Raw genomic sequence first — 22,275 nt, forward strand, 5'->3', positions numbered from 1 at the left:
TTTTGTTAAAGACATAACTAAGAAAAGCTACAATGTGCTAGATAATTACTCCTATAGCATTCAGCACTAATGTATGATGTCAAGCTATTACAGAAAAAAGGTGTGAAAGACTTTGAAACAGACCAAAGATAACTGGGTATTTTCATTGGAAAACAAGACACTGTCCAACATCCTGTTCACAGGTTATGATTCTAAGGAAGCGCTGAGCTTTGCAATGTCTTTGAGCAATATTATGCCTCTATAAGGTGGGAGCCTTGTCCATAGAAATGCAGTGTCTGTCTGGTGGAAGCACAACTAATTTTCCTTCTCTCCCCACCTTGCTCCTTCTCCAGGATGGAACAATGCCAAGATCACCACCATCCCCAGGTCTCTATACTATCTTCTATTCAGTAACAGCTTCGAATATAGTACTGAAAATTCTTCTAGAGAAACCATTATTATGACCAGTGTGGGGAAGTTGGGCTTCCTATGGCCAGGACCCTCACTGAACTTAAACCGCCTGATGATGTAACTTTCCACAGGAAATCAACTAGAATGCACAGCACAGATTCACAAGAATCATTATTGCTGCCTAAGTTTCATGAGAATTTTAACACTGGTTTTCTTTCTAAGAAGGCCAAGGAATAAACTACCACTAGTAATTTTATTTAAACATAATGGTCAGACTTTGGTGATCATTAAATTGAATATTTGTCTTGAGGAACGACAAAATGCTGCTTCTAGAGTTTTCCTATCGATAAAGTCCCAGATAAAGCTTTTATTGCACAAACTTACCTTCTTTTCTAATGGCTATAATTAAAACACTTGAAAATCTTCAGGAATATTACTTTAATAACTGGAGAAAAAGTCACTGATGATGAAATGTTGATTCTACAATATACTGTAACAATCCCCTCCAGTAAGGGAAACCCTTTAATTAATTGAGTTAATTTTCATATGAGCAGCCAACTGAAATGAACTAGGCTACTACTTCCACACCCGTAGGCAATAAGCTATTATTGCACTATACAGAGAGCTCAGCCCAGTGCTCTGGGCAGAGGCAGAGCACTAGTGCTGGACCTACTACCAGGAGAACAAGCCAGGTAATAAACCCCTTTCATCCCAAGAACGTTCTACTGTCATTTCTTTGGTCACACTGAATCCATAGTGAATTTGCCCGGGGCTGGAACCCATTAGCAAGACAACCAGTGATTCCAGACAGGATTCAGAAGTCTAAAGCATTAATAAAGGAGGCTCGTGGAGCATCTGCATGTGCTGTAGGAGACTGAAGGCTCTGGGACAAACCTTAGAGATATGGGCCTCCTTCCACACTCAGACAAAGCCAAACTACGGAATGTGAGATGCTAGGGGTAGATTCCACTCCTGGTGATGCCAGTAAGGAGGCTTCTTGCCAACTAACCCTCCCCTTACCACCCATTCAGGTTGCTGCCTAGAGGGGAGCTATTTAACCAAAAGTCCCCTTGGCACAGGCTGAAAGTGCTGCATTCAGAGACAGCACTTGGCTCAAACTGAGAGAAAGCTGTGACCAGTTATTAGGTGCTCTGGGATTTAGTCCCATCACCCGTAAAACGAGAACACTGAACTAGGTGCTCTGGAAAGGCTCAATTCCATAGAAAATGTGAAATTATTTTTCTAACTATACTTCAAATACTAGAGGTCTCTTCTCACTTATAATTATGTAATTCATTTAGTTAGCTCTTTCTTTATATTAGTCTAATACTTTTAAGGTAATAAAGTAGAACTCTGATGTCAGAGGGCATTTTAAAATATATTTCTTTCTTTTTCTTTCCATTCATTTTCATTGATAGGTGACTGCTATTCGTAGACTAAATTTATCTCAAATAACAGAGTAGAGAAAATACTACTATAACATAACAATCATGTATCCTCTAATTGAGAAAAAACATACTGAAAATTTCAGTGAGTGGACCAGCAGGCAGGAAAGTGTTATTAAGGAGAGGGAAAAAAAATAACAGTTATTTTTCAGATATATTCTTCTATCACACACTGAATATAAAATTACTAAGAGGAAAAAAAAGATTTTTCCTGATTTCATGATTTTTCCCAAAAGAACCTTTAAATTTCATATGCTACATGCATAGTGAGCTATACTAGAAAAAATCATGTGACTTTTATTGATTATCTATTCCTGTGGCATGTCATAGATAGTTCAATAGTTCAAAGTAACAAGCATTTCTAAGTCCTTTCTATTAGCTCAGCACTATGACAACAACAAATACAGAAGTATATATGAGATACAGCTCTGGCTCCAAACAAACATACTATGCAGTTAAGAAACCACATACTTAGGAAATAATAACAGTGAAAAGCAATTAAAATTAGATGCTTAAGTGCTAGAAGTTCAGCTAAGAGGGGGATCTAAGCAGCTCAATATCTGGGGAGGTTTGGTTGACTACCTGGGCTTGAGATTTTCTAAAGAAGCATTAAGATTAGTAGAGGCAATAAAAGGAGGAAAGGGCATTTTTGAAAGGGAGAGAGATAGTAGCAAAGAGAAAGTGCTAAAACAAAGCAAAAATCTATTCAGAGACAGGCTTAAATAAACTTTTGGAGATAAAGGAAAATCTGGTGAGATAAGGAACACATGGTTAGATAATGGAAAACTCTGAAACCAGTTGTCTATTGTAGAGTACATGCATTCAGCACAAATGGATAAATACCTCATACCATCCAGCTACCACACATATGCCAAAAAACTAGGGTTATAAAAGAACTAAGAAACTACAGTGGGAACGCATACGTATCTTAAATTCAAAGAGTTCTAATACCTACTAGAGAAGAAAAATGTTCTCTAGATGATTTAAGTGTCTAAGTGCCCACAGTTAAAATAGAAGACAATTCCCGAAGAGATGAGAAGGCTCTGTTGCCTCTGGTTCCCCAACCAGGACTGACCTGGCCTGGGCCTCTTTACCTTGAATTCTCTGAGGCTTGCTGGCATTATCAAAGTCACAGATCTTCTGCCAGTTAGCCTTCACCGCCTCAGGAGTCATTGGCTGATTCTTCTGTCTTACACAGGCTCCGAGGGTCCGCTCCCAGCGTACTGGTTATAGAAACAAAACTAAGGTACTGAGTACACAGTTTAAGAGGGAGACAGAAAAAAGTAAAATTCATAAGAGCCCTCTGAATTTTTTTTAACCTCAAGAAAAAGGGAATTCTGGGGGAAAAAAGGTCCTAACTTCTAAAGAGTTTTACTATAAGCTTCAAAATGTGTTTTTCCTAAAATAATAAACCCCATTAGGATGTCAATTTTTAAAAATGTATTTGAAGCTGAAGAGAAAAACTTCTCTGACTATGCCAGACACTACTAAATGCTGAATGAAATGCTGACTCAGAAGACATTAAATTATAAATAATTGTGCCAAAGAATGACTTCACGACCACAGACCACTCGGGTAAGAGAGTTCAAGAAAACAGAAGAACGCTTTGTGGGATAGCAAACTGAGGACTAGTAGCGATAACAGGTCAAAGGGTCAGACAACCAAGTACGTCAGTTCACTCCAAATAATTCTCCCTCTTCCTCCCTTTGTTTTTCCTCCTTTTCCACAGGAAGTCAACTAGAATGCGCATCACAGATTCGTAAGAATCATTATTGCTGCCTAAGTTTCATGAGAATTTTAACACTGGTTTTCTTTCTAAAAAGGCCAAGGAATAAACTACCACTAGTAACCTTATTTAAACATAATGGTCAGACTTTGGTGATCATTAAATTGAATATTTGTCTTGAGGAATGACAAAATGCTGCTTCTAGAGTTTTCCTATCGTTAAAGTCCCAGATACAGCTTTTATTGCACAAACTTACCTTCTTTTCTAATGGCTATAATTAAAACACTTGAAAATCTTCAGGAATATTACTTTAATAACTGGAGAAAAAGTCATTGATGATGAAATGTTGATTCTACAATATACTGTAACAATCCCCTCCAGTAAGGGCAACCCTTTAAAAAATTCAGTTAATTTTCATATGAGCAGCCAACTGAAAACCTGATTTGGGGTACTGGAATTTTCACAACTATTTTTAAATGTCAAGAAGCAATTATCCAATTTGGAGCTCACAAGGTTTGAGAGCTGGGGTAAGAGAGTAAAAGCCAAATGAGTTTACTGTTGGTCTGACAGAGTGCTTGTACTTTGTCCCATCCCAAAAAGTTGTCCAGTGTGATTCCTCTCTGTGTCTTCCTGGATGGCTCAAGCTCCAAGGAAGAGAGTCAAATGAGAGAACTGGAGAGCATGCCTGCTGCCCCATCTAGGCTCTTGCCATCTTTCCAAAACCAGCCCTCCCTGCCACTCAATTCTCTGCTGAAACAGCAAGGACAAGCATGTGGGATGCCAGAGACGTGGGAGAACAAACAACAGAAAGAGAGATCATTTTGCCTAAAGGAATAGCCAGTTTTGAATAAGACAGGACAAGCTCTGAATATGGACTACTGAAAGAACAAAACTGAACAGATTGTTTAAAATGACACAAGCCTTAAGGACAATTTACATGCTTTAGAAAACCTATTGGTATAACACCATTTGTGCTTGAATATGCATGCACTAGATCCATTGATTAGGCATTGGACAAGGTCTTTACAGAGCTCTAATTGGATATACAGGTTTAAAGTTATGAAAATTATATATGGCAAACCAAAAACATTACAAAAACTTACATTTTCCAATCCATCCTCCTCCAACCTACCAAAAAGAGGGGAAAAAAGTTATACCATCTAATGTGAAATCACTAACAAGAGTTTTTAAAATCAGAAAAACAGGCAGTATCTTACTAAGAGTACTAGATGCTAGATGACATTGCATGAAAATACTATAGCTCTTCAAAAGTCTATTGGCCCCTCTGATTGCACTGATTATGCCATCAGAGTAGAAGCACAAAGCAGCACCATGTACAGAAGAGCATGACTCTGACATTGAGAATCAAGGTTTGATATTAGTTCTCTGGCTAGCTGTGTGACCCTGGTCACATTACTTGACTTCACTAAATTGAAGTTTCCCCTTTTGTAAAATGAGGATAATAATATACTCTTTGTGAAGAGCCATGAAGGTTAAACAATATAAATGCAGTTGACCCTTGAACAATGCAGGACAGGGGTACCAACTCCCCATGCAGTTAAAAATCCACATATAACTTTTGACTTCCCAAAAATTTAATCACTAATAGCCTACTGTTGACCAGAAGCTTCACTGATAACATAAACAGTTCCTTAACACATATTTTGTATATTACATGTATTATATACTATATTCTTATAGTAAAGCATGCTAGAGAACAATTTTCAAATTGGCACAAATCTCCAAAAACTTTTCCAATATGTGTATTGAAAAAGTCTGCATATAAGTGGACCAACACAATACAAGCCTATGTTGTCAAGGGTCAACTGTAGTAAAACTGCCCAGCACCTTGCAGGCTGAACAACACATCTCTCTAGGAAAACTTCGTGAATAAAAAAGTAAAAAGGAAAGAAAAATAAAACCAGGATTTGACTTAATGAACTACATAGTCATTTTACTGAAACATCTTTATGTAGAGATAAGGCAAATGACCAAATAATTTAACTGCTATGCAGTAAGGTAAATTTTTTTCTAGAGGTCATTTGAGGAAATCCTCAGAAAAAAATGTTTAATGTAAAGAAAATCTGTTTGTCATATCTTCAAACACTGCAACTTCAGTGTACCAGAATTTATCACAAGAATGCCACATGCCCATGAGAGAAGAAAATGTATGAGCAGACAGTACCCACTTTAGTGGCTCTGGGCTCCAGGGTATGGCTTTTGATTACTTTTTGCCTTTATAGTCATATGCCCACACCTTTTGTGATAAGCCCATCAGCCTTGATGCTGTCATAGTAGATAAATCAGCAGTGGTTCTGATACCAGGCAAGAGAGATAATCAGTTTTTACCATATTTTGGAGTGAAGCAACAAGCTATAAGCTCCTCTCAGGCTAGAAGCAACCACTCCAGCCAAACTAAAGAATCTGTATCTGCCATTCTAGCTAGCTATCAGAACTTTGCAAAGTGGCAATTTACTTTCAAGATTTCAGTCAAGATATCACACACACCCCTTACTACATTTTACCGATCATGCTTACCAAATGTTCTTCACTAAAAATGTTCACAATATAGTAAAAGAAAACAGAGCAACATAACAAACTTCATCTGCAGCATGATCTAAGTTATCTGGGTATGTTTGGGTGTATGTATAAAATGTGTATATAAAAAAAAGACTACTCATGTAAAATGTACATCTAATCAAAGACTGGGAGAGAACACATAAAAATTTAGTAATAGTTATCTCTGGATAGTGATTTTTATTTTCTTCTATATACTTTCCTGTATATTTTAAGTTTTCTACAAAAAGCACATTATTTTTGTTCACATAACTAATAATAGATACAACTGTAAAAGACAAAAAGTTTAATGATAAAATTCTTTAATAACATGAAAGACAGGCAGGCCAAACTGTGAACTCCAGATGGCTTGATATTATTAAATTTTCCTCTTCTGTAAATTTAGAGTTATAAAGTCCTTTCTACTGCTAATTTTCCACAACTCATATTTAATGGCTGTGATTAAGAAAATGGAGACACATATCTCTGCTTTGACAAGTGTAGACTTTTTATGTATTTATCAGGTTTTTATTCAAATGTATCAGGTTAATATATATCATTCACTTCAAACTTAGTGAGGTTACTTTGCAACCAAGAAATATTTTTGAGTATCATAGTATTCCTCATAGGATAGGATCATTATTACCACAGAGAATCAAATAAAGGTGGGGTGAACTAAAATACAACTGTTCATGCTAGAAAAGAAAAAGACCAAAATCAAATGAGAAATCAAAAATGTATAAATTGGCATTAGAAGATCGAAAGTGACTTTGACTATGGAGCAAAAAAATAGGATACTGCTGGATGGTGGGATTATGCATGATTTTTATTTTTATGATAAACATTTAAAGCTCTGCAATAAGGCAAAATAGAATTTATTTTTAAAGTTAAGGTAAATAATAAATTATGTTTACTGATCTATCATACCAGACTAAATTCTTGCTATGCTGATATAGTAGCTAAAATTAAGGGGTAACACTATGGATGAGGTCTATGTTAAGAGTGTGAAAGTACGATTTCTAGTTACCACAACAAAACGAAAGCTCAGGGAGATTAACCTGTATAATATTCCATCAGGCCAGAACAAAGAACTAGCACAATTTTTTTTTGCAATTACCAGAACAAACTATTCAAAACCTGGCCTGGCTGACTCCACACCCCAAGCTCTAGCATTCCACTTTACCATTCAGCTTCTCAAACCAAATGACACTTATATGACTAAACACATCAAACCAGCCAGGTTTTCATTTGGTAAGAAATTAGGAAGGAAGAACTAAGGTTAAAGACAATTTATGAAGTTGCTGTTACTTTTTCAAAAAGCACATTAGTCAGCACTTGTCCCTCTATTATATCAAACATAATATCTAAAAACATGCATGTCAAAAAAGTCATGTCAACTTACATCAACAGATGCAGATTTTTACAAATGTGAGCTATTGGAAAATACTAATTTTTAAATCTTTTTTTATATTTATACACTTTGCAGGGCAGAGCCAACATGGCGGCGTGAGTAGGACAGTGGGAATCTCCTCCCAAAAACATATGTATTTTTGAAAATACAACAAATACAACTAATCCTAAAAGAGAGACCAGAAGACACAGGACAACGGCCTGACTACATCCACACGTGTGAGAGCCCAGCACCTGGTGAAAGCGGTAAGATACAAGCCCCGGCCCGGCGGGACCCAAGCACACCTCCCCCCAGCTTCCAGCGGGAGGGAGAGGGAGCCCAGGACTGCTAAACACCCAGCCCCAGCCACCCGCACCAGAGCGCAGACACAGTGCATGCGTGGAGGGCTGGAAACTAGGGAAATAGGGCAGCAAGACCTCTGAGCGGGTGCCGAAGCTGATGCCCCTGTGACAAAGAAAAGCGAGTGCTTTTTGAAAGTCTTAAAGGGACAGGGATTTAACAGCTAGATGGAAACAACACAGGTCACAGTCCAGTGGCTGGAAATTACAGGGAAAACCGGGCACACTAACCCCCTGGGCAACAGCTCTGAGACCCCCTCACGGAGGTAAACAGCCAAACAGCCCCCCCCCCCACCCAGCCCATTACCCCTCTGCGCTCCGCAAAAGCAGAGAAACAGCCTAAGGCAAACTACGCCCACAGAAAGGAAAATTCCTACACTTCGGCAGGGCAAGACACAAAGACCCAGCCTACACGTAATTACCCAACACAAGCCACTAGGGGTCACAGTTGTCCCAGTAAAGAAAGGCCAGTAGCAAGTGAAAAGTTTGGCCCTCCCAGCTGACAGTCAATAGCACCTGTCAATATATTTAGTTATAGAAATATTACTTTAGGAAAAAACAGGAGGGTGCAGAATACCTCAAACAAGCCACCATTTTCCTCACAACTCTCATGGCAAAGCCAAAGGACAAGCGGTGCCACGTAATCTGGCTTCATAGTTTCCAGAAGATCTGAAACAAATGCAAAAAAAAAAGTTTTAAACAAGAACATGTTCATATTTAACCAATCATTTTACTCTCTGTAAATTCTTTACTTTTAAAATAATAGGTAATTCAGAGATTTTCTTAATAAAAAAAATGAGATATTCATAATTAGTCTCACATTCAAGGCTTTTGGAAGAACTTTTCCATCCCACTGGAAATATTCCTGAAGCTCTCTCCAGCTTTTAACATTGAAAGCATCAGACATACCTTCCCAAGATGGGGAACATACTATTCTGGCAAAGACAGGTTATAGCTGCCTACTCAAGACTGGGGAGCAAAGCTATATAGAACATGAGGAACTTAGGTACCATTCATTTCCAAAACTAATTTGATCTCCCAGAGATTTAACCAGGAGCTAGAAAAGTACAAAATATCCTTGAAAACTGTAAAGCCAGTAGGATAATGGACCTTGCAGCCATTACTCATGAGTTATAAAGTATAAGAAGCATTTTCCCATTGCATTCCTTCTGTGAACAACTTAACAGAGCAGACAGGTACTATGCAAGGAGTATGAAGACCTGGATTTTACTGCTGGCCCTGCCAGGTAGGCAACATAGGACTTGGAGCATATCACTCAACATCCATGGACATTTGTCTTCATCAGTAAGATGGCAGTTAAGATGCTCTGCCTGCTTATTCCACCAACTTGTTCCAAGGCTCATATGAGATGCAGTTTATATACTTCATCATCATTAAGCATCAAATAAACGCAAGTTTTAATTGAGAAATGACAAAATGTAATTGTATATTAATATGCTAAAGTAACAAAGACATTTACAGTCCCTGTAAATTAAACATCAGTGACAAACACTTTTCACTTTTCAGCCTTTGAAAGCTCTCAAGTATGCAAAAACTCTAGTGGCACACAGTTCTCCATTTTGTGTTACACACAAGAAGAAAACCAAAAGTAGATGCCAATCATCTCAAATTACAGGATAAAATAAAGTCTTAACCTATACATACCTCTCATCTCACTACATAACCTTCTAATTTCCCTTACATATATGTCACTTCTGAAACCAGTTTATAAAAGATTGCAACTTTTGCCTTGGTGACTTTTGGGAAAAGCCACTGCCTTATCAGAAACAATCCTACAGAGAAGCCCACTTTGTAAGAAACTGAGGCCTCCAAACAACAACTCAGAAGCAATGGAGGCCTCTTGCCAACTGCTGTGGACATGTATGAGCTTGAAAGCTGACCCTCCAACCCAGCCAAGCTGTCCAATGACTGGAGTCTCAGCAAACATCTTCATTGAAACCTCATTAGAGACACAGAACCAGAACTTTCCAGCTAAGCCACTCTAGATTTCTGATCCTAGAAACTCTGTAAGATAATATTTGTTGTTTTCATCCACTAAGTTTGGAGTTATTACACAGAAGTAAATAATTAATTACAAATTGGTATTCATTCTAGGATTATGCTTTATTTCGTGTAAGAAACATGTAAGTTACATACACTACTTTCCATTTATTTCAAATACATTTCAAAGGGGGAAATGAAATTGCAAATATCTCTACACATTGCTCATAACATTTGGTTCTTTAAACAAATGATTCATTTGATAGCCTGTAAATGGATATTTCAGAGGAAGAGAAGTAAAACTGTGGGGCAAAGTAAGTTTTCAGCTTTTTTTAACCATAGAAGAGTAATAAAAAAATAAAAAGTTAACAGAAATTTAGAATCTGAAGGGTCTACAACTCTCTTACTTTACAGAAAACAGGTCCAGAAAGATTAAGTCATTTGTCTAAAGTAGATCTTATTTTCCAAACTTCTTTTACTAGAGTATGGTGGGCATAAAATATATTAAATACATTAAACTTTTACTTAACATCTCTAGAGGTACAGACCTGTCCAAATACATGGAAACTACATTATCAAAGAAAAACAAATTTAAAACCCAAAGTGTTCAATATTTTTTTGAAAATGACTGTTTCCCAAAAGGAGTCTACAGCTGATGACAAAAAGCCTGACTAAGGCAGAAATCTAACAACAGAACGACAAACACAAAGTTCTAAGTAGTGGCTATCTCTTGGCATGAAGCAGAGGGGTAGAAGAGAGGACAGAAAGTAGATGCAAGTTTTTGGTAACATTCCAATTCTTAAGTTGAATAGTGAGTTCATGACTATTAATTGTGTTTTTTTGCTGCACTTTTCACCAGTAATCTATACTGTTTTGCATATATATGTAGTATTATATGGAAAAGGAAAAAAGTGAATTGTATCTGTCCTTCATATGATCTGGTCCTTTTTTCTCTTTCTTTCTTTTCCCAGGGGAAAGTGTGAACACAGTCCCCACTACCACAAATTATACAGTCGAGTTTCCCACGTTTGGGGAAATCGCAGGGGTCAGCACATCTGGAGAGCAATGGATCAGCCTCGCCCTGGGAAAACCACCTTTGTGATCATGGTATCTCCCCTGCCAAGTAAGTACATATAACCTGGTTTTTTAACAAGAATTCCTTTGATATGAATATGACAGTATAAAGTTTTTAAAATAAGGGACTTTTAAAAATGGCCCTGCTGACAAAGGAAAGAGGGAAAAAAAGATCTCAAGTCCAAATAGCTCTTCTACACTAAAGCAAACTGGTTAGGTACAGTTCTTAGCAGAGGCTATCAAGTGTATACTTTGTATTACAAATTTCAAGTTCTAAAATGAATGTTAGCTGAAATGTGGAAAGTAAATGGTACTGTGAATAAGCATTTGTGTTCCATGAAGTAGCTAACTTTAAAACAATGTCACTCATCAATAGTTTTGTAGAATTTCACAGAAGCTACTTTTAAAGTACTATGAAAATTTTCTTTTTAGAAGTATGTTAAAAACCAAGAGTATCAAAAACCACACAGTTTTCCACTAGTCAAATATTCTGTTTATTACATAACTAAGCATAGGTCCTCAGTTATACTTCAAAAATTTTTTAATTTTACATTTTCAAAGAACAAAGTTGGGAAACCCATATTACCTGACTTCAAGGCTTACTATAAAACTATAGTAATCAAAACAGTATAGGTAAAGGGACAGCCCCATAGATCAATGGAAAACAAAGAATCCAGAAATACACCAACACATATGTGGTCAACTGATTTTCCACAGAAGTGCAAAGGCAACCCAAATGAAGAAAGAGGGATGGATAGTCTATGCAACAAATGACCTAGTTTCTTCAACAAGTAAGCAGCTTTTTTTTTTTTAAGAAGAATGAACTATTATGTGTTAAATGAAACTTCAAGAGATATAGTAACAAAATGCCTGCAGACTTTGTTTGGATCCTGAATGAATAAACCAACTTTAAAAAGGTATCTTTTCTGGACAACTGGGAAATTTTAATATGAATTTGGTATTTGGTGATATTAATGAATTATTTTGTGAGATGTGATAATGGCATTGTGGTTATAACGTCCATATCTGTTAAAGATACATTTTGAAGTATTTTTTAGGTGAAATATCTTTTGAAATATTACAAAAAACACAGAAGAAAATCATTCTGAAATATTTTCAGAGAGTTCTGTTCTCCTTAACAAAGGCCTATCCTACTAGAGTCTTATCTGACCTAACAGAAGGGCATTAGACAGCTGGAGCCCCTCTAGGCTCCTGTCTCAAATAAGGAAAAGAAAAAAAAGGCTAAGAAACTCTTCTGAAGGACATAACCCAGGAACTCTAATCCACTAATAAAACTGGAGATTTAATCATAAGATTAGAGATCATGTCCCCTCTCCAATAACTTTCAGCCACATCAACAGGACTCCAGTATAGTAACAGTGGGTGACAACTGAGAGAACTTCAAGACACACAGTCTGTTTAACAAAGAGTTTCTAGGGAAACCTGAAGACAACAGGAAACACAAAAACCAGGACACAAGGAAAATGAAGCCTCTGACACTGAAAGCTACAGCAAACAATAAACAGCCTAACTTCTAACCAGAAAAAAGCAGAACTGCACTCTACAGGCCCATTTATTTTACTTTCTAATACCCTAATACTCATATTCAGCTTTCAACAAAAATTTCAAGGTATGCTAAAAGGCAAGAAAAGCACATTCTGAAGAAACAAAGCAAGCATCCAAACCAAACTCAAATTAGCTGAGATTCTAGACTTACCAGACTGGGAATTTAATATAATTGTGGTTAATACACTAAGGACTGTAATGAAGTGGATAACATGCAACAATAGATGGCTACTGTAAGAAGAGATGGACACTAAGAAAAAAATCAGAAGGAAATGCTAAAGGACAAAAACAATGTGACAAAAATAAAAAAAGAATCAATGGGCTTGAATATGTGTTGCTAGAAATGACCCAAATTGAAAATGCAAAGAGAAGAAAAAGAGGGAATATCCAAGAACTTTGAGATAATTACAAAAGATATAACATGCACATAAATGGGGATTCCAGAAGTGAGAGAAAGAAATAGATGAAACATCTGAAGTAGTGCTGGCTTAGAATTTTCCAAAACTAATGACAGAGATCAAACCACAGATTCAGGAAGCTCAGAAGATATCAAGCTGTTTGTTGCCAAAAATCTATACCTAAACATATTATATACAAACTGCAGGAAAAAAACAAGGAGAAAATCCTGGAAGAAAGCAGAGGGAAAAATACCTTACCTAGAGGAACAAGTAAAGAATCATGTCATACTTCCCTCCAGAAGCTATGTAAGCAGGAAGAGAATGGAATGGAATGTTTAAAGTGTTGAATAAAAAAACTACAAACCCAGAATTCTGTATCCAGTGAAATTATCCTTCAAAAGTGGAAGAGATCAAGAGAATAAAAATACAGTCTACAGACTGGAAAAAAGATACTTATAAAATATGTATCTGATACAGAACGTGCTTCCAAAATATGTGAAGAACTCTAAAAACTCAACAATAAGAAAACATACAACCCAATTTAAACATAAACAAAAGATCCAAACAGATACATCATAGAAGACGACAAAAAAGCATCAAATAAGCACAGGAAAAAAATGCACACCATATGTCATGAGGGAACTGCAAATTAAAACAATGAGATACCACTGTATACCTATTAGAAGGACCAAATGAGAAAGACTGAAAAAAATAAATGCTGACAAAGATGAGGAGCAACAAGAACTCTCATTTACTGCCAGTGGGAATGCAAAAAGACACAGCCATTTTGGAAAATAGTATGGAAATTTCTTATAAAGCCAAACAGTCTTAACATAAGATCTAGCAATTATGCTTCTTAATATCTACCCAAACAAGTTGAAAACATATCCAAAGAAAAACCTGTGCATGAATATGTTTATAGCAGCTTTATCCATAATTGCCAAAAAACTGGAAGCAACCAAAATGTTCCTCACTAGGTAAATGATAAACAGTGGTCCCTCCAGACCATGAGGTATTATTCAGTGATAAAAAGAAATGAGCTTCAATCCTCCCAGATATTTAGGAAGAAGAGGGTAGGAATGAAGAGGTGAAGCACAGGGGATTTTTAAGGCACTGAAGCTATTCTGTATGATCTGTAACAGTGGATACATAACATTACACATTTGTGAAAACTCATACAACTATATATAGTATTCACAAACAGTGAATACTAATGTAAACTATGAACTTTAGTTAATAATAATGGATCAAAATGGTTCACCAATTGCAACAAATGTAGTGCACTAATGCAAGATGTTAATAAGGGAAACTGTGGGGGTAGGGGAGACTTTATAGGAATTCTCCTTTACTGTCTGCTCAATTTTTCTACTAACCTAAAACTGTTAAAAAAATACAGTCTATTAATTTAAAAAATTATTATTATGAAACAGTAATAATACTATTACCTCATTCTCTAAAAAACAAGTATATATTTATGTCTACCTATACAGAGAAAAGGAATGAAAATTTATCTTATCATGGTAGAATTAGGGGCATTTTTTTTTCCTTTGTGATTTTCTAAATCTTCTAAAATGAACACAAATTATACATAACACTTTTCAAACTGTAAGGAAAATAATTTTTTACCTATTCAGAAAATTAAATACTTTTACAAAACTCCCTCTACAGAGATTTGTGGGTAAGAGCACTGAAAAATCTAAGTAACTTACCTCCTGGCAAAATATTCTGAGTCAAACGTGATCCAGCAGTAGGGGCAACAGTGTTACAATGGATGTTGCTTTTCTTGCCTTCAATTGCAAGAGTATTTGCAAGGCCCAGAAGACCCAATTTTGCAGCACTGTAATTTGCCTGGCCAAAGTTGCCATATATTCCTGAAGCCGATGAAGTCATAATGATCCTAAAAGGAAAATCAATCTCTCAATATCATCTGCTCTATGTTTTGATACTGTTGCAACTCTTAAGACTCTTTTTTTCAATACCATTACACCTGTCAAAAGCAATTCTATCCTGTCTCTAGGTTCTCGTAGTTATGATTTCATATGTCTAAATAATATTAATAATATAAATAATCTCTCAAAATTCAACTACAAGGTTTAACTGTTTTATAAAGAATCCCTGATTAGGACCTAATGAATTCGAGTGAAGGATGTATATTCATTATCTGTTGAGAAAAACAATATTTATAAACATAAAATAAATTGGCAATAAATATATAAGTTAAAATTATCATAAGAAACATTAAATAAATAAGTTTTAATTCTCTGTACTCATCTCCTTGCCCCTCTCTCTTTCTGGATTAAATATTAAATGCCTCACATCAAAAGGTGCCAACTACTAACTCACTCTACTTAGCAGATGAAGTAAAATGAATCATATAATTTACTTTCAGAAACTGGTAGGATTAGAATAACTAGAAATTTCCAATAAGAACAGGTATCATAAACAATTTACTTCTAGTAGATATATGTGAACCCTAAGGCAATAGGAATGACCTTGGCTAGTATTAGAGTGCATGGAGGAATGACCTTGGCTAGTATTAGAGTGCACGGAGCCACCTGATAGCTTCTGCCATGTTCTGAGTCACTCTCGTAGATGCAACTCTGAGAGTCCACAGTTCCTAAACAGTTTATAAAGACCAACTCACAACTGGCCAGTACGAGCTAGCAGGAAGCAGACACTCATCTGTCCCCAGGTGGTCAGTGTACATACAAAATGGAACTTTGGTTAGAGAATATACTGCTAAAATAGCAGAGAAAATAAGAAAAATCATTAATAATGAAAAGCAGGAGGTATAAAGAAATATAAAGCTGTCCAGTTCAAGCTAACCTGTAATTAAATGACACCAGTTTATAGGGTATATACCAAAACTACATTTTTAAAGCCTGTGCATATATCTGAAGATTTTTTTCCTCAGTGTCAAAGCAATTATCTTTCTCTGTGCAGAAGAACCTACACACAACATGACGAATCCCCCTTGATAGCCACATGCAACTCTTACCTTCCAAAGTTCTGTTTCTTCATGTGATCCCAAGCTGCCCGGGTCACTTGGAATGAGCCCCGCAAATGAACTCTATGGATGATATCTCAAACAAGAAATTCCTTTATTAAATACATTGTCAAAAATTAGAAAGTCATAACTCAGAAACAATATAAGCAATGATTTACATTCATAACAATGTTCATCTTACACCTAGCATTCAAAATCAACTATTGTCACACCACTCTCTGAGTAACCATTTTTGCTTCTGTTCCAATTTTATAACCATCCATTTCCCTTATAAATTATGATAAATTTATTGTAATCCCTGTTCACATCTAAATACAGTACCATCTTTAATTTATGCTTCATTTATATAAAAATCCACTAATACAAATAACTAAGAATTTTACATATATATTAATAGGGGCTCAGCACAAACAGTTAAAGCATCATCATAAACCAGAGTTCATCATCAATAAATGTTTACAAAATGCTCAGTATATCACTACACCCCTATTTTTATCAGGGTTTGCAAATAAGTTAGAGTAAGGAGGGGGAAGGGTAACAAGTAAAAGGAGGGAGCTGGGAAGAAGAAAGAGAGAAGACAATCTGCCTCTAGAGATGCCAACCCAATGAACAGGCAACCTGGGGAATGACACAGACAGGCAAACAACTCTAGCTTTAACTTTATTCTTTGCATTATTAAGTTTTTAACCATTTTTACTTATTTTTGTTTCAATCTGGGGCCTCAACAAATGTTATGGTGTATATTAGAAGAATAATGTAAAAGTGAAAAAGAGTGAGAAAGAAAGGAAAAAGTAAAAAAGAAAGGAAAGAAAAAGAGAGAGAGGGAGAGAGGGAGGAAGGGAGGAATAAAGAAAGAAAGAATAGAAGGAAAGGGTATTGGACAGTGGTGAACTTAGGACGACACCGAAGGAGGAAACACACAGCCCTACTAGAGTTCAAAGCAAAGTGCCAACATAGCCCCCTTTGCCAACAAATCTTATCTTTCTCAGCTTCTCTTTTACCCCAGTTGTTACAAAGGAAGAGGAAACTAAAAGCCCCACTTTGCTTAATTCTAAGTCACAAAGATATTCTGCTTTGTCCAAAAGAACTTCTGGAAATGTTACCCAGAGGCACACTCTGTAAACAATGATATAATTCACCTGAGTTACCCTGCCTGCTCCTGTTCTCAGCTACCATGGCTTTAGTTCTGATGGCTAATGAAAGTAAGGCAACTTAGAGCAGACAGGAAAAAAAATTCGGGACTCTAGTTTTTTCATTACCTAAACTCAATCTTTGCAACTGGACGTTCCTAAAGGAAATTTGTCCTACTTAGAATCTTCAAAATTACCTGATTTTGCACTTGCAATAAAAATCACACAGCCAGACTAAGATGCTAAAGGCTGTTAGAGTTAATACTGCTACAAATGCTAACTGCCTCTCAAAGGAAAAAAGAGGAAACAAATCAAAAGGTACAAAATCCTCTTGGATAACTTCTACCAACTGATCTATATTGTTTTTAATTTATCAAATATTAAACAAAAAATAGGCTATTTCCAAAGTGTTCATCATTTTCAGTTGAAAGCTTGTTCATCACCTAAATCAGCAGAAGCAAAAGTAGGTAAAAGGAAGTTTTCCCTTAAATGCATAAACTCATCAAATATTTAAGGCTAAATGGATAAGCATTCAAAACAACTTACCCCAGTCTTCATCACTTATTCTACCAAAGGTACGGTCCCTCAGAATTCTAAAAAGGTGATATTATATAGGTTAGTTGGGGAAGACATACACACTTAAAAACTTTGCATGCACATTACTTCACCAAAAATAAAAGAATACAAAAAAAGATGACAGAATAGGAAGGCAAGACAGAAACCTCCTCCCAAAACATATAAAAGAGGAAAAAACACAGCAAATGCAACTAGACCTGAAACGACCTGAACACTGCAGAACAGATCCCCTGCACTTGAGGAGGAAGAGAGGAGCCACAGGGTGAGGTGGCAAAGCTGAGACGGAGCAGGACTCAAGCCCTTGCTCCAGCCCAGCCTACAGGCAGGAGAGAGAGGAACAGAGGGGGGAAGGGGAAGGCTCCCAGGAGTGCTGCATATCTGGCCCCGGGGATCTGCTCCGGGCGCACAAGCCCACGTTACACTGGGTTCTGGTGATTACTGGGGCTGGACACCAGGGGCAGGCGGAACACTCTGGGAGGCTGAGACTCCAGCCAGTGTGGAGGACAGGCAGGCTCTGCTGGTCCTGAGACCCAAAGCAGAGGCAGCTTCAAACGAAAGACTTGCCAGCAGTGGGAGGGGTACCAGAGAGGTGAGGGTTGGACAGAACTCTCTCCTCAGGAGAACATGCAGGTGGAGGGTACCTCCTCAGCCCTTCCTCAGCCCAACAGATCGGGAACTCTCGGGGTCTCCAGATGCTCCATCTGCCTTGCTTGCAATGCAGCACTGAGGCCCCTCCCTGGCACTGGGGGAACCAGCCCACGTGGTCCAGCATCAGCATCAGACTTTGCTGTCCGGCAGGTAGAGGGAGACTCTCCCAGCTTGCTTGGCTCCATTTCAGCCCAGCCAGAGAGGTGCCTAGAGGCACCAGCCCCAAGAGCTCCTTCCTCCCTGTGGGTGTCTAAACCCCATGCTGTGCATCCAGCTGAGGCACATCACTCCACCCACCCCATTAACCCTGCAGCCCTGTCATTGCTGCAGGCCAAGCAGAGGGTGGGCCACCCACAGCGAGCTCAGCAGAGACTCCTGAGCTGATCACAAAGGCAGCAGTTCAAGCAAACTGCCCACCCAGACTGAGACCACTACAGAGGCCAGACAGAAAGGCGCCCTGCCCACAGCATGCCAACAACTGGGGCCCCTGCAAAATGGAGCCAGACACTGGACAGTAAAGAATCTTCAGCTTCTGGGAACCATAGCACACCTTCTTCATAACGCTATCGTTCTATAGGCCAGAAAGCAGAGCACAGACACCTAATACAAAGGAAGAAACAGAAGCCCTGACAAAATGAGAAGGCAGAGGGATTGATCCAATCAAAACTACAAGACAGAACCCCAGAAAGAGGGCTAAATGAAACAGAGATCACCAATCTTCTTGATAAAGATTTCAAATTTAGTCATAAACATGCTCACGGATTTACAGTAAAGTATTCAAGATCTCAGGGAGGACTTCAACAAAGAGACAGAAAACCTTAAAAAGAGCCACTAAGCCAGTCTCACATGATATGATAAAGGGACTGCTGTAGATAGAAATGACCTGAAGGCTACATAGCTTTCGCCCATGAAAATAAACCCACAGTAAAGGCAGTAGACCAACTAATTACCAAGCAAGCACAAAATTAAAACAAAGAAGCAACATCAACTATACACAAAATCACTCAAGGGATACACAAAAAGTGCAGATTATGACATCTAATACAAGAAATGTGGAGGACTAAGAAGAAGGGGAAAAAAGTTCCTTTAGATTGTATTTGAAATAGACTAATCAGCAATTTAAGATAGACTATTATGTAGTAAAGAAGCTACTATTGAACCTTTGGTAACCCCAAAACTAAAGCCTACAATAAATACACACACACAAGAATAAATAAATTTTAAGAAGAGAGAGAAATCCAATTAGAACTCTAAATAAAATCATCAATAACAAGAAGAGAATATAAGAGAGGAAGAAAGGAACAGAGAGGAGATATAAAAAACAAGAGAAAACAATTAATAAAATGGCAGTAAGTAGATATCTATCAAATTGTAGGAGGGGATACTTGACAAGGTGATTCCAAAGTTCATCTGAAAAAAAAATGTGAATTCCAGAGTCATCTGGATTCCAAAAATTCATCAGGAAAGTTTTTAAACAAAAAATAAGGCAAGAATCCCTTTTCTACCAGCTAACAAAAGCCACCATAATAAAAGCAGTATACTGGTGGTTCCAGAAAAGATAGATCAGTAAAATAAAAAAAATTAAATATAGAAACTGACCCACATATGTCTAATAATTTAGTATGTGGTAACAATGGCATGTCAAATTAGCAAAGAAAGGATGAATTATTTAATAACTGGTATTTGTATAACTGTCTAATCAGTTAGAGATAAATGTAAGGCTGGATCCTTTCTTCACACCTTGGACTGAAATAAATCCCAAATGAATTTAAAACTTAAAAAAAAAAAAGAAAGTATACTTACCCAGCATTGTTGACCACAATATCTACAATATAAAAAGATCTAAGTCACAAATAAAAAAGCAAACATATTTATCAGCATTTGCTTATAACTCACATTTCTTTCAAAACTGTTTTCCCCCCAAGGCAAAATAAATATAAAAGGTAAAGAGTGCTATGAGAACAAAACTTTATAATGACAGCAAAAACAATGTCTGATTCACGAACACTCAAGTACCTCATTTATCGGTGCTTTCCTCTCAAACTTACATAGCTAAATTTTTCCACCTCAACCTTCTACCAAAACGCCACCATCTTATTTACAGAATAAGCTGTTGTATGACTTTTAGGTTCTTAGGATTGTGTGGTACAAGTCATACCTCATTTAACCTCCAAATCCACTCACAAAGTTACAAGTTTCAAAAATTCTTCCCTGCCCCTCAAAAGTCAAAAGCCCATAAAGGAAACCATTATAGTGAGACACTGGTGGCCTGTCTTAATACATAATTGTATTCTCACTATGAAAAGAAAGGAATTATTTTTTTAAGATTCAAACTGCCACCTTATGGCTATTTCACCCTATGATTTTATACCTTTGTGGTCTCTATCCCTCTGTCAGATAATATGATGTGAACATGTCTCTTATTAGCAAGACCAAACATAACTAGAAAAATAAATATGCCAGCCAAAAATACTATGGTGAGGGAACTCAAATTATGAAAATTAAGGTTTTTCAAATTGTAAACATGTTGGGCTTATCTGCAGAACTGCTGCCCTCTAGCAACTCAACAGTCTTTTTTAAAATGTGTGGGACTAAACCAGGAAGAATAACTAGAGAAGGATGGACTAAACAATATATTTGAAATGCTTCTTAAAGATAAAACCTTGTATTATATATAATTCACCTTAATTAATCTGTAAGATATTGAATCACTTTAATTCAAATCATTATAATTACCCAAAAGAATCCATTGGGTTCTCTATTGCCAAAACACTGACTTATCTCCTATTTTATAAATACATTTGGGGTATAAATTTTTTAAACCTTTTTTTTTGATGTTCAAAAGAATTTTTAAAATTGAAGTATAGTTGACATACTATTATAATACATGGGGTATAATTACATTACTATAAAAAAGAGAACTTAGAGAATCTTACGAGTTTTTAAGAAGTTCTTAAAGTACAAAAAAATACAAAATCTCAACACATCTTCACCTAAAAACTCATCTCGAACCCTCTGTAGAATAAGGTAGGGTATATAAACTACTTAATTTATAAAACAAATCTAAAAACTTCATTATCAAGAAAGAGGGAGTTTTTAATAAACAAAAGTAAAATCAAAAATATTTTATTAGGAAGGGAGAAGCTTCTGTTAGTGCCATAAATGCAAAGAAACATCACCTATTCTCCCAAAAGCATCCAGGGCTGTCTTGACAATCTTCTCTCCTGCTTCCACTGAATCTGAGGGAAAGGGAAATTAGTACAAACCTTCAGTAATAGCCTTCATGAATGACTTCTAACTGCTGTGAATTGGAGCACATGACAGACACTGATACAGTGAGTGCTACTGGCACTCCCCCATTTCCAAGAAAAATACATTTATATTGCAAGCACATAACAAATCAAGATACAGATGATCTAATGTTACAAAAGAAATTTAGCCCCTAGACAATTATTCTTAAACCTACAAAAAAAAGGCCAGAGGGCGAATAAAGAATATTTGGCAAATATTGCCTAAACAGCACTGTACAACTTTCTATAAAGATGGAAATCTCCTATTTCTGCAGTAATACAGTAGCCACTATCCACATGTGGCTACTGAGTGCTTGACATGTCACTAGAATGACAGACAAGCGGAATATTTAATTTTAAATATTTCATATCCATTTAATTTTAAATAGCCACACAGCCATTTTCCCTTTAGGGTAAAAATCAAAATTTGGGAGAGCGGGAGGGAGATGCAAGTTTAATTTGAAAAAGCATGTTCAATGCTATAACCACACATGGAAAACAAACGTACTATTTCTGTAATACTAACTACAAAAGGCAAAACTCAACAAAATACTATGGCTTCACTATTTTCTGCTAATCAGCCCAGGGGAGGGGGTCATATCCCTAGAGTTGTGGGTCAAATGGTCAGCTGTCACCTCAAAGTCACCACTGCCTCCTTCTATGTTCTCTGCAATCATAGGGGAGAAGCCAGGAAAACAGTCCCTTCCTTGGGACCCATA

General features: G+C 36.8%; 1 protein-coding gene and 1 non-coding gene across 2 annotated transcripts in view; both read right to left on the reverse strand.

Moving 5' to 3' along the window:
• Positions 1–22,275, reverse strand: part of HSD17B4 (hydroxysteroid 17-beta dehydrogenase 4) — a 78,685-nt gene that overhangs the window by 31,480 nt on the left and 24,930 nt on the right. Inside the window, exons 4-11 of the mRNA XM_057490722.1 lie at positions 21,446–21,505; positions 20,070–20,091; positions 17,589–17,635; positions 15,904–15,988; positions 14,615–14,802; positions 8,444–8,535; positions 4,665–4,689; positions 2,930–3,058 (exon numbers count right to left, since the gene is read on the reverse strand). Coding sequence (XP_057346705.1) covers positions 2,930–3,058; positions 4,665–4,689; positions 8,444–8,535; positions 14,615–14,802; positions 15,904–15,988; positions 17,589–17,635; positions 20,070–20,091; positions 21,446–21,505 — 648 coding nt within the window. The remainder of the gene's footprint in view (positions 1–2,929; positions 3,059–4,664; positions 4,690–8,443; positions 8,536–14,614; positions 14,803–15,903; positions 15,989–17,588; positions 17,636–20,069; positions 20,092–21,445; positions 21,506–22,275) is intronic.
• LOC118921458 (U1 spliceosomal RNA) lies at positions 10,837–10,998 on the reverse strand. The gene has a single exon (XR_005028343.1). It is a non-coding gene; the product is annotated as a U1 spliceosomal RNA (small nuclear RNA).

This window comes from Manis pentadactyla, chromosome 13 (assembly GCF_030020395.1).
Source record: "Manis pentadactyla isolate mManPen7 chromosome 13, mManPen7.hap1, whole genome shotgun sequence".
Taxonomy (NCBI): Eukaryota; Metazoa; Chordata; class Mammalia; order Pholidota; family Manidae; genus Manis; species Manis pentadactyla.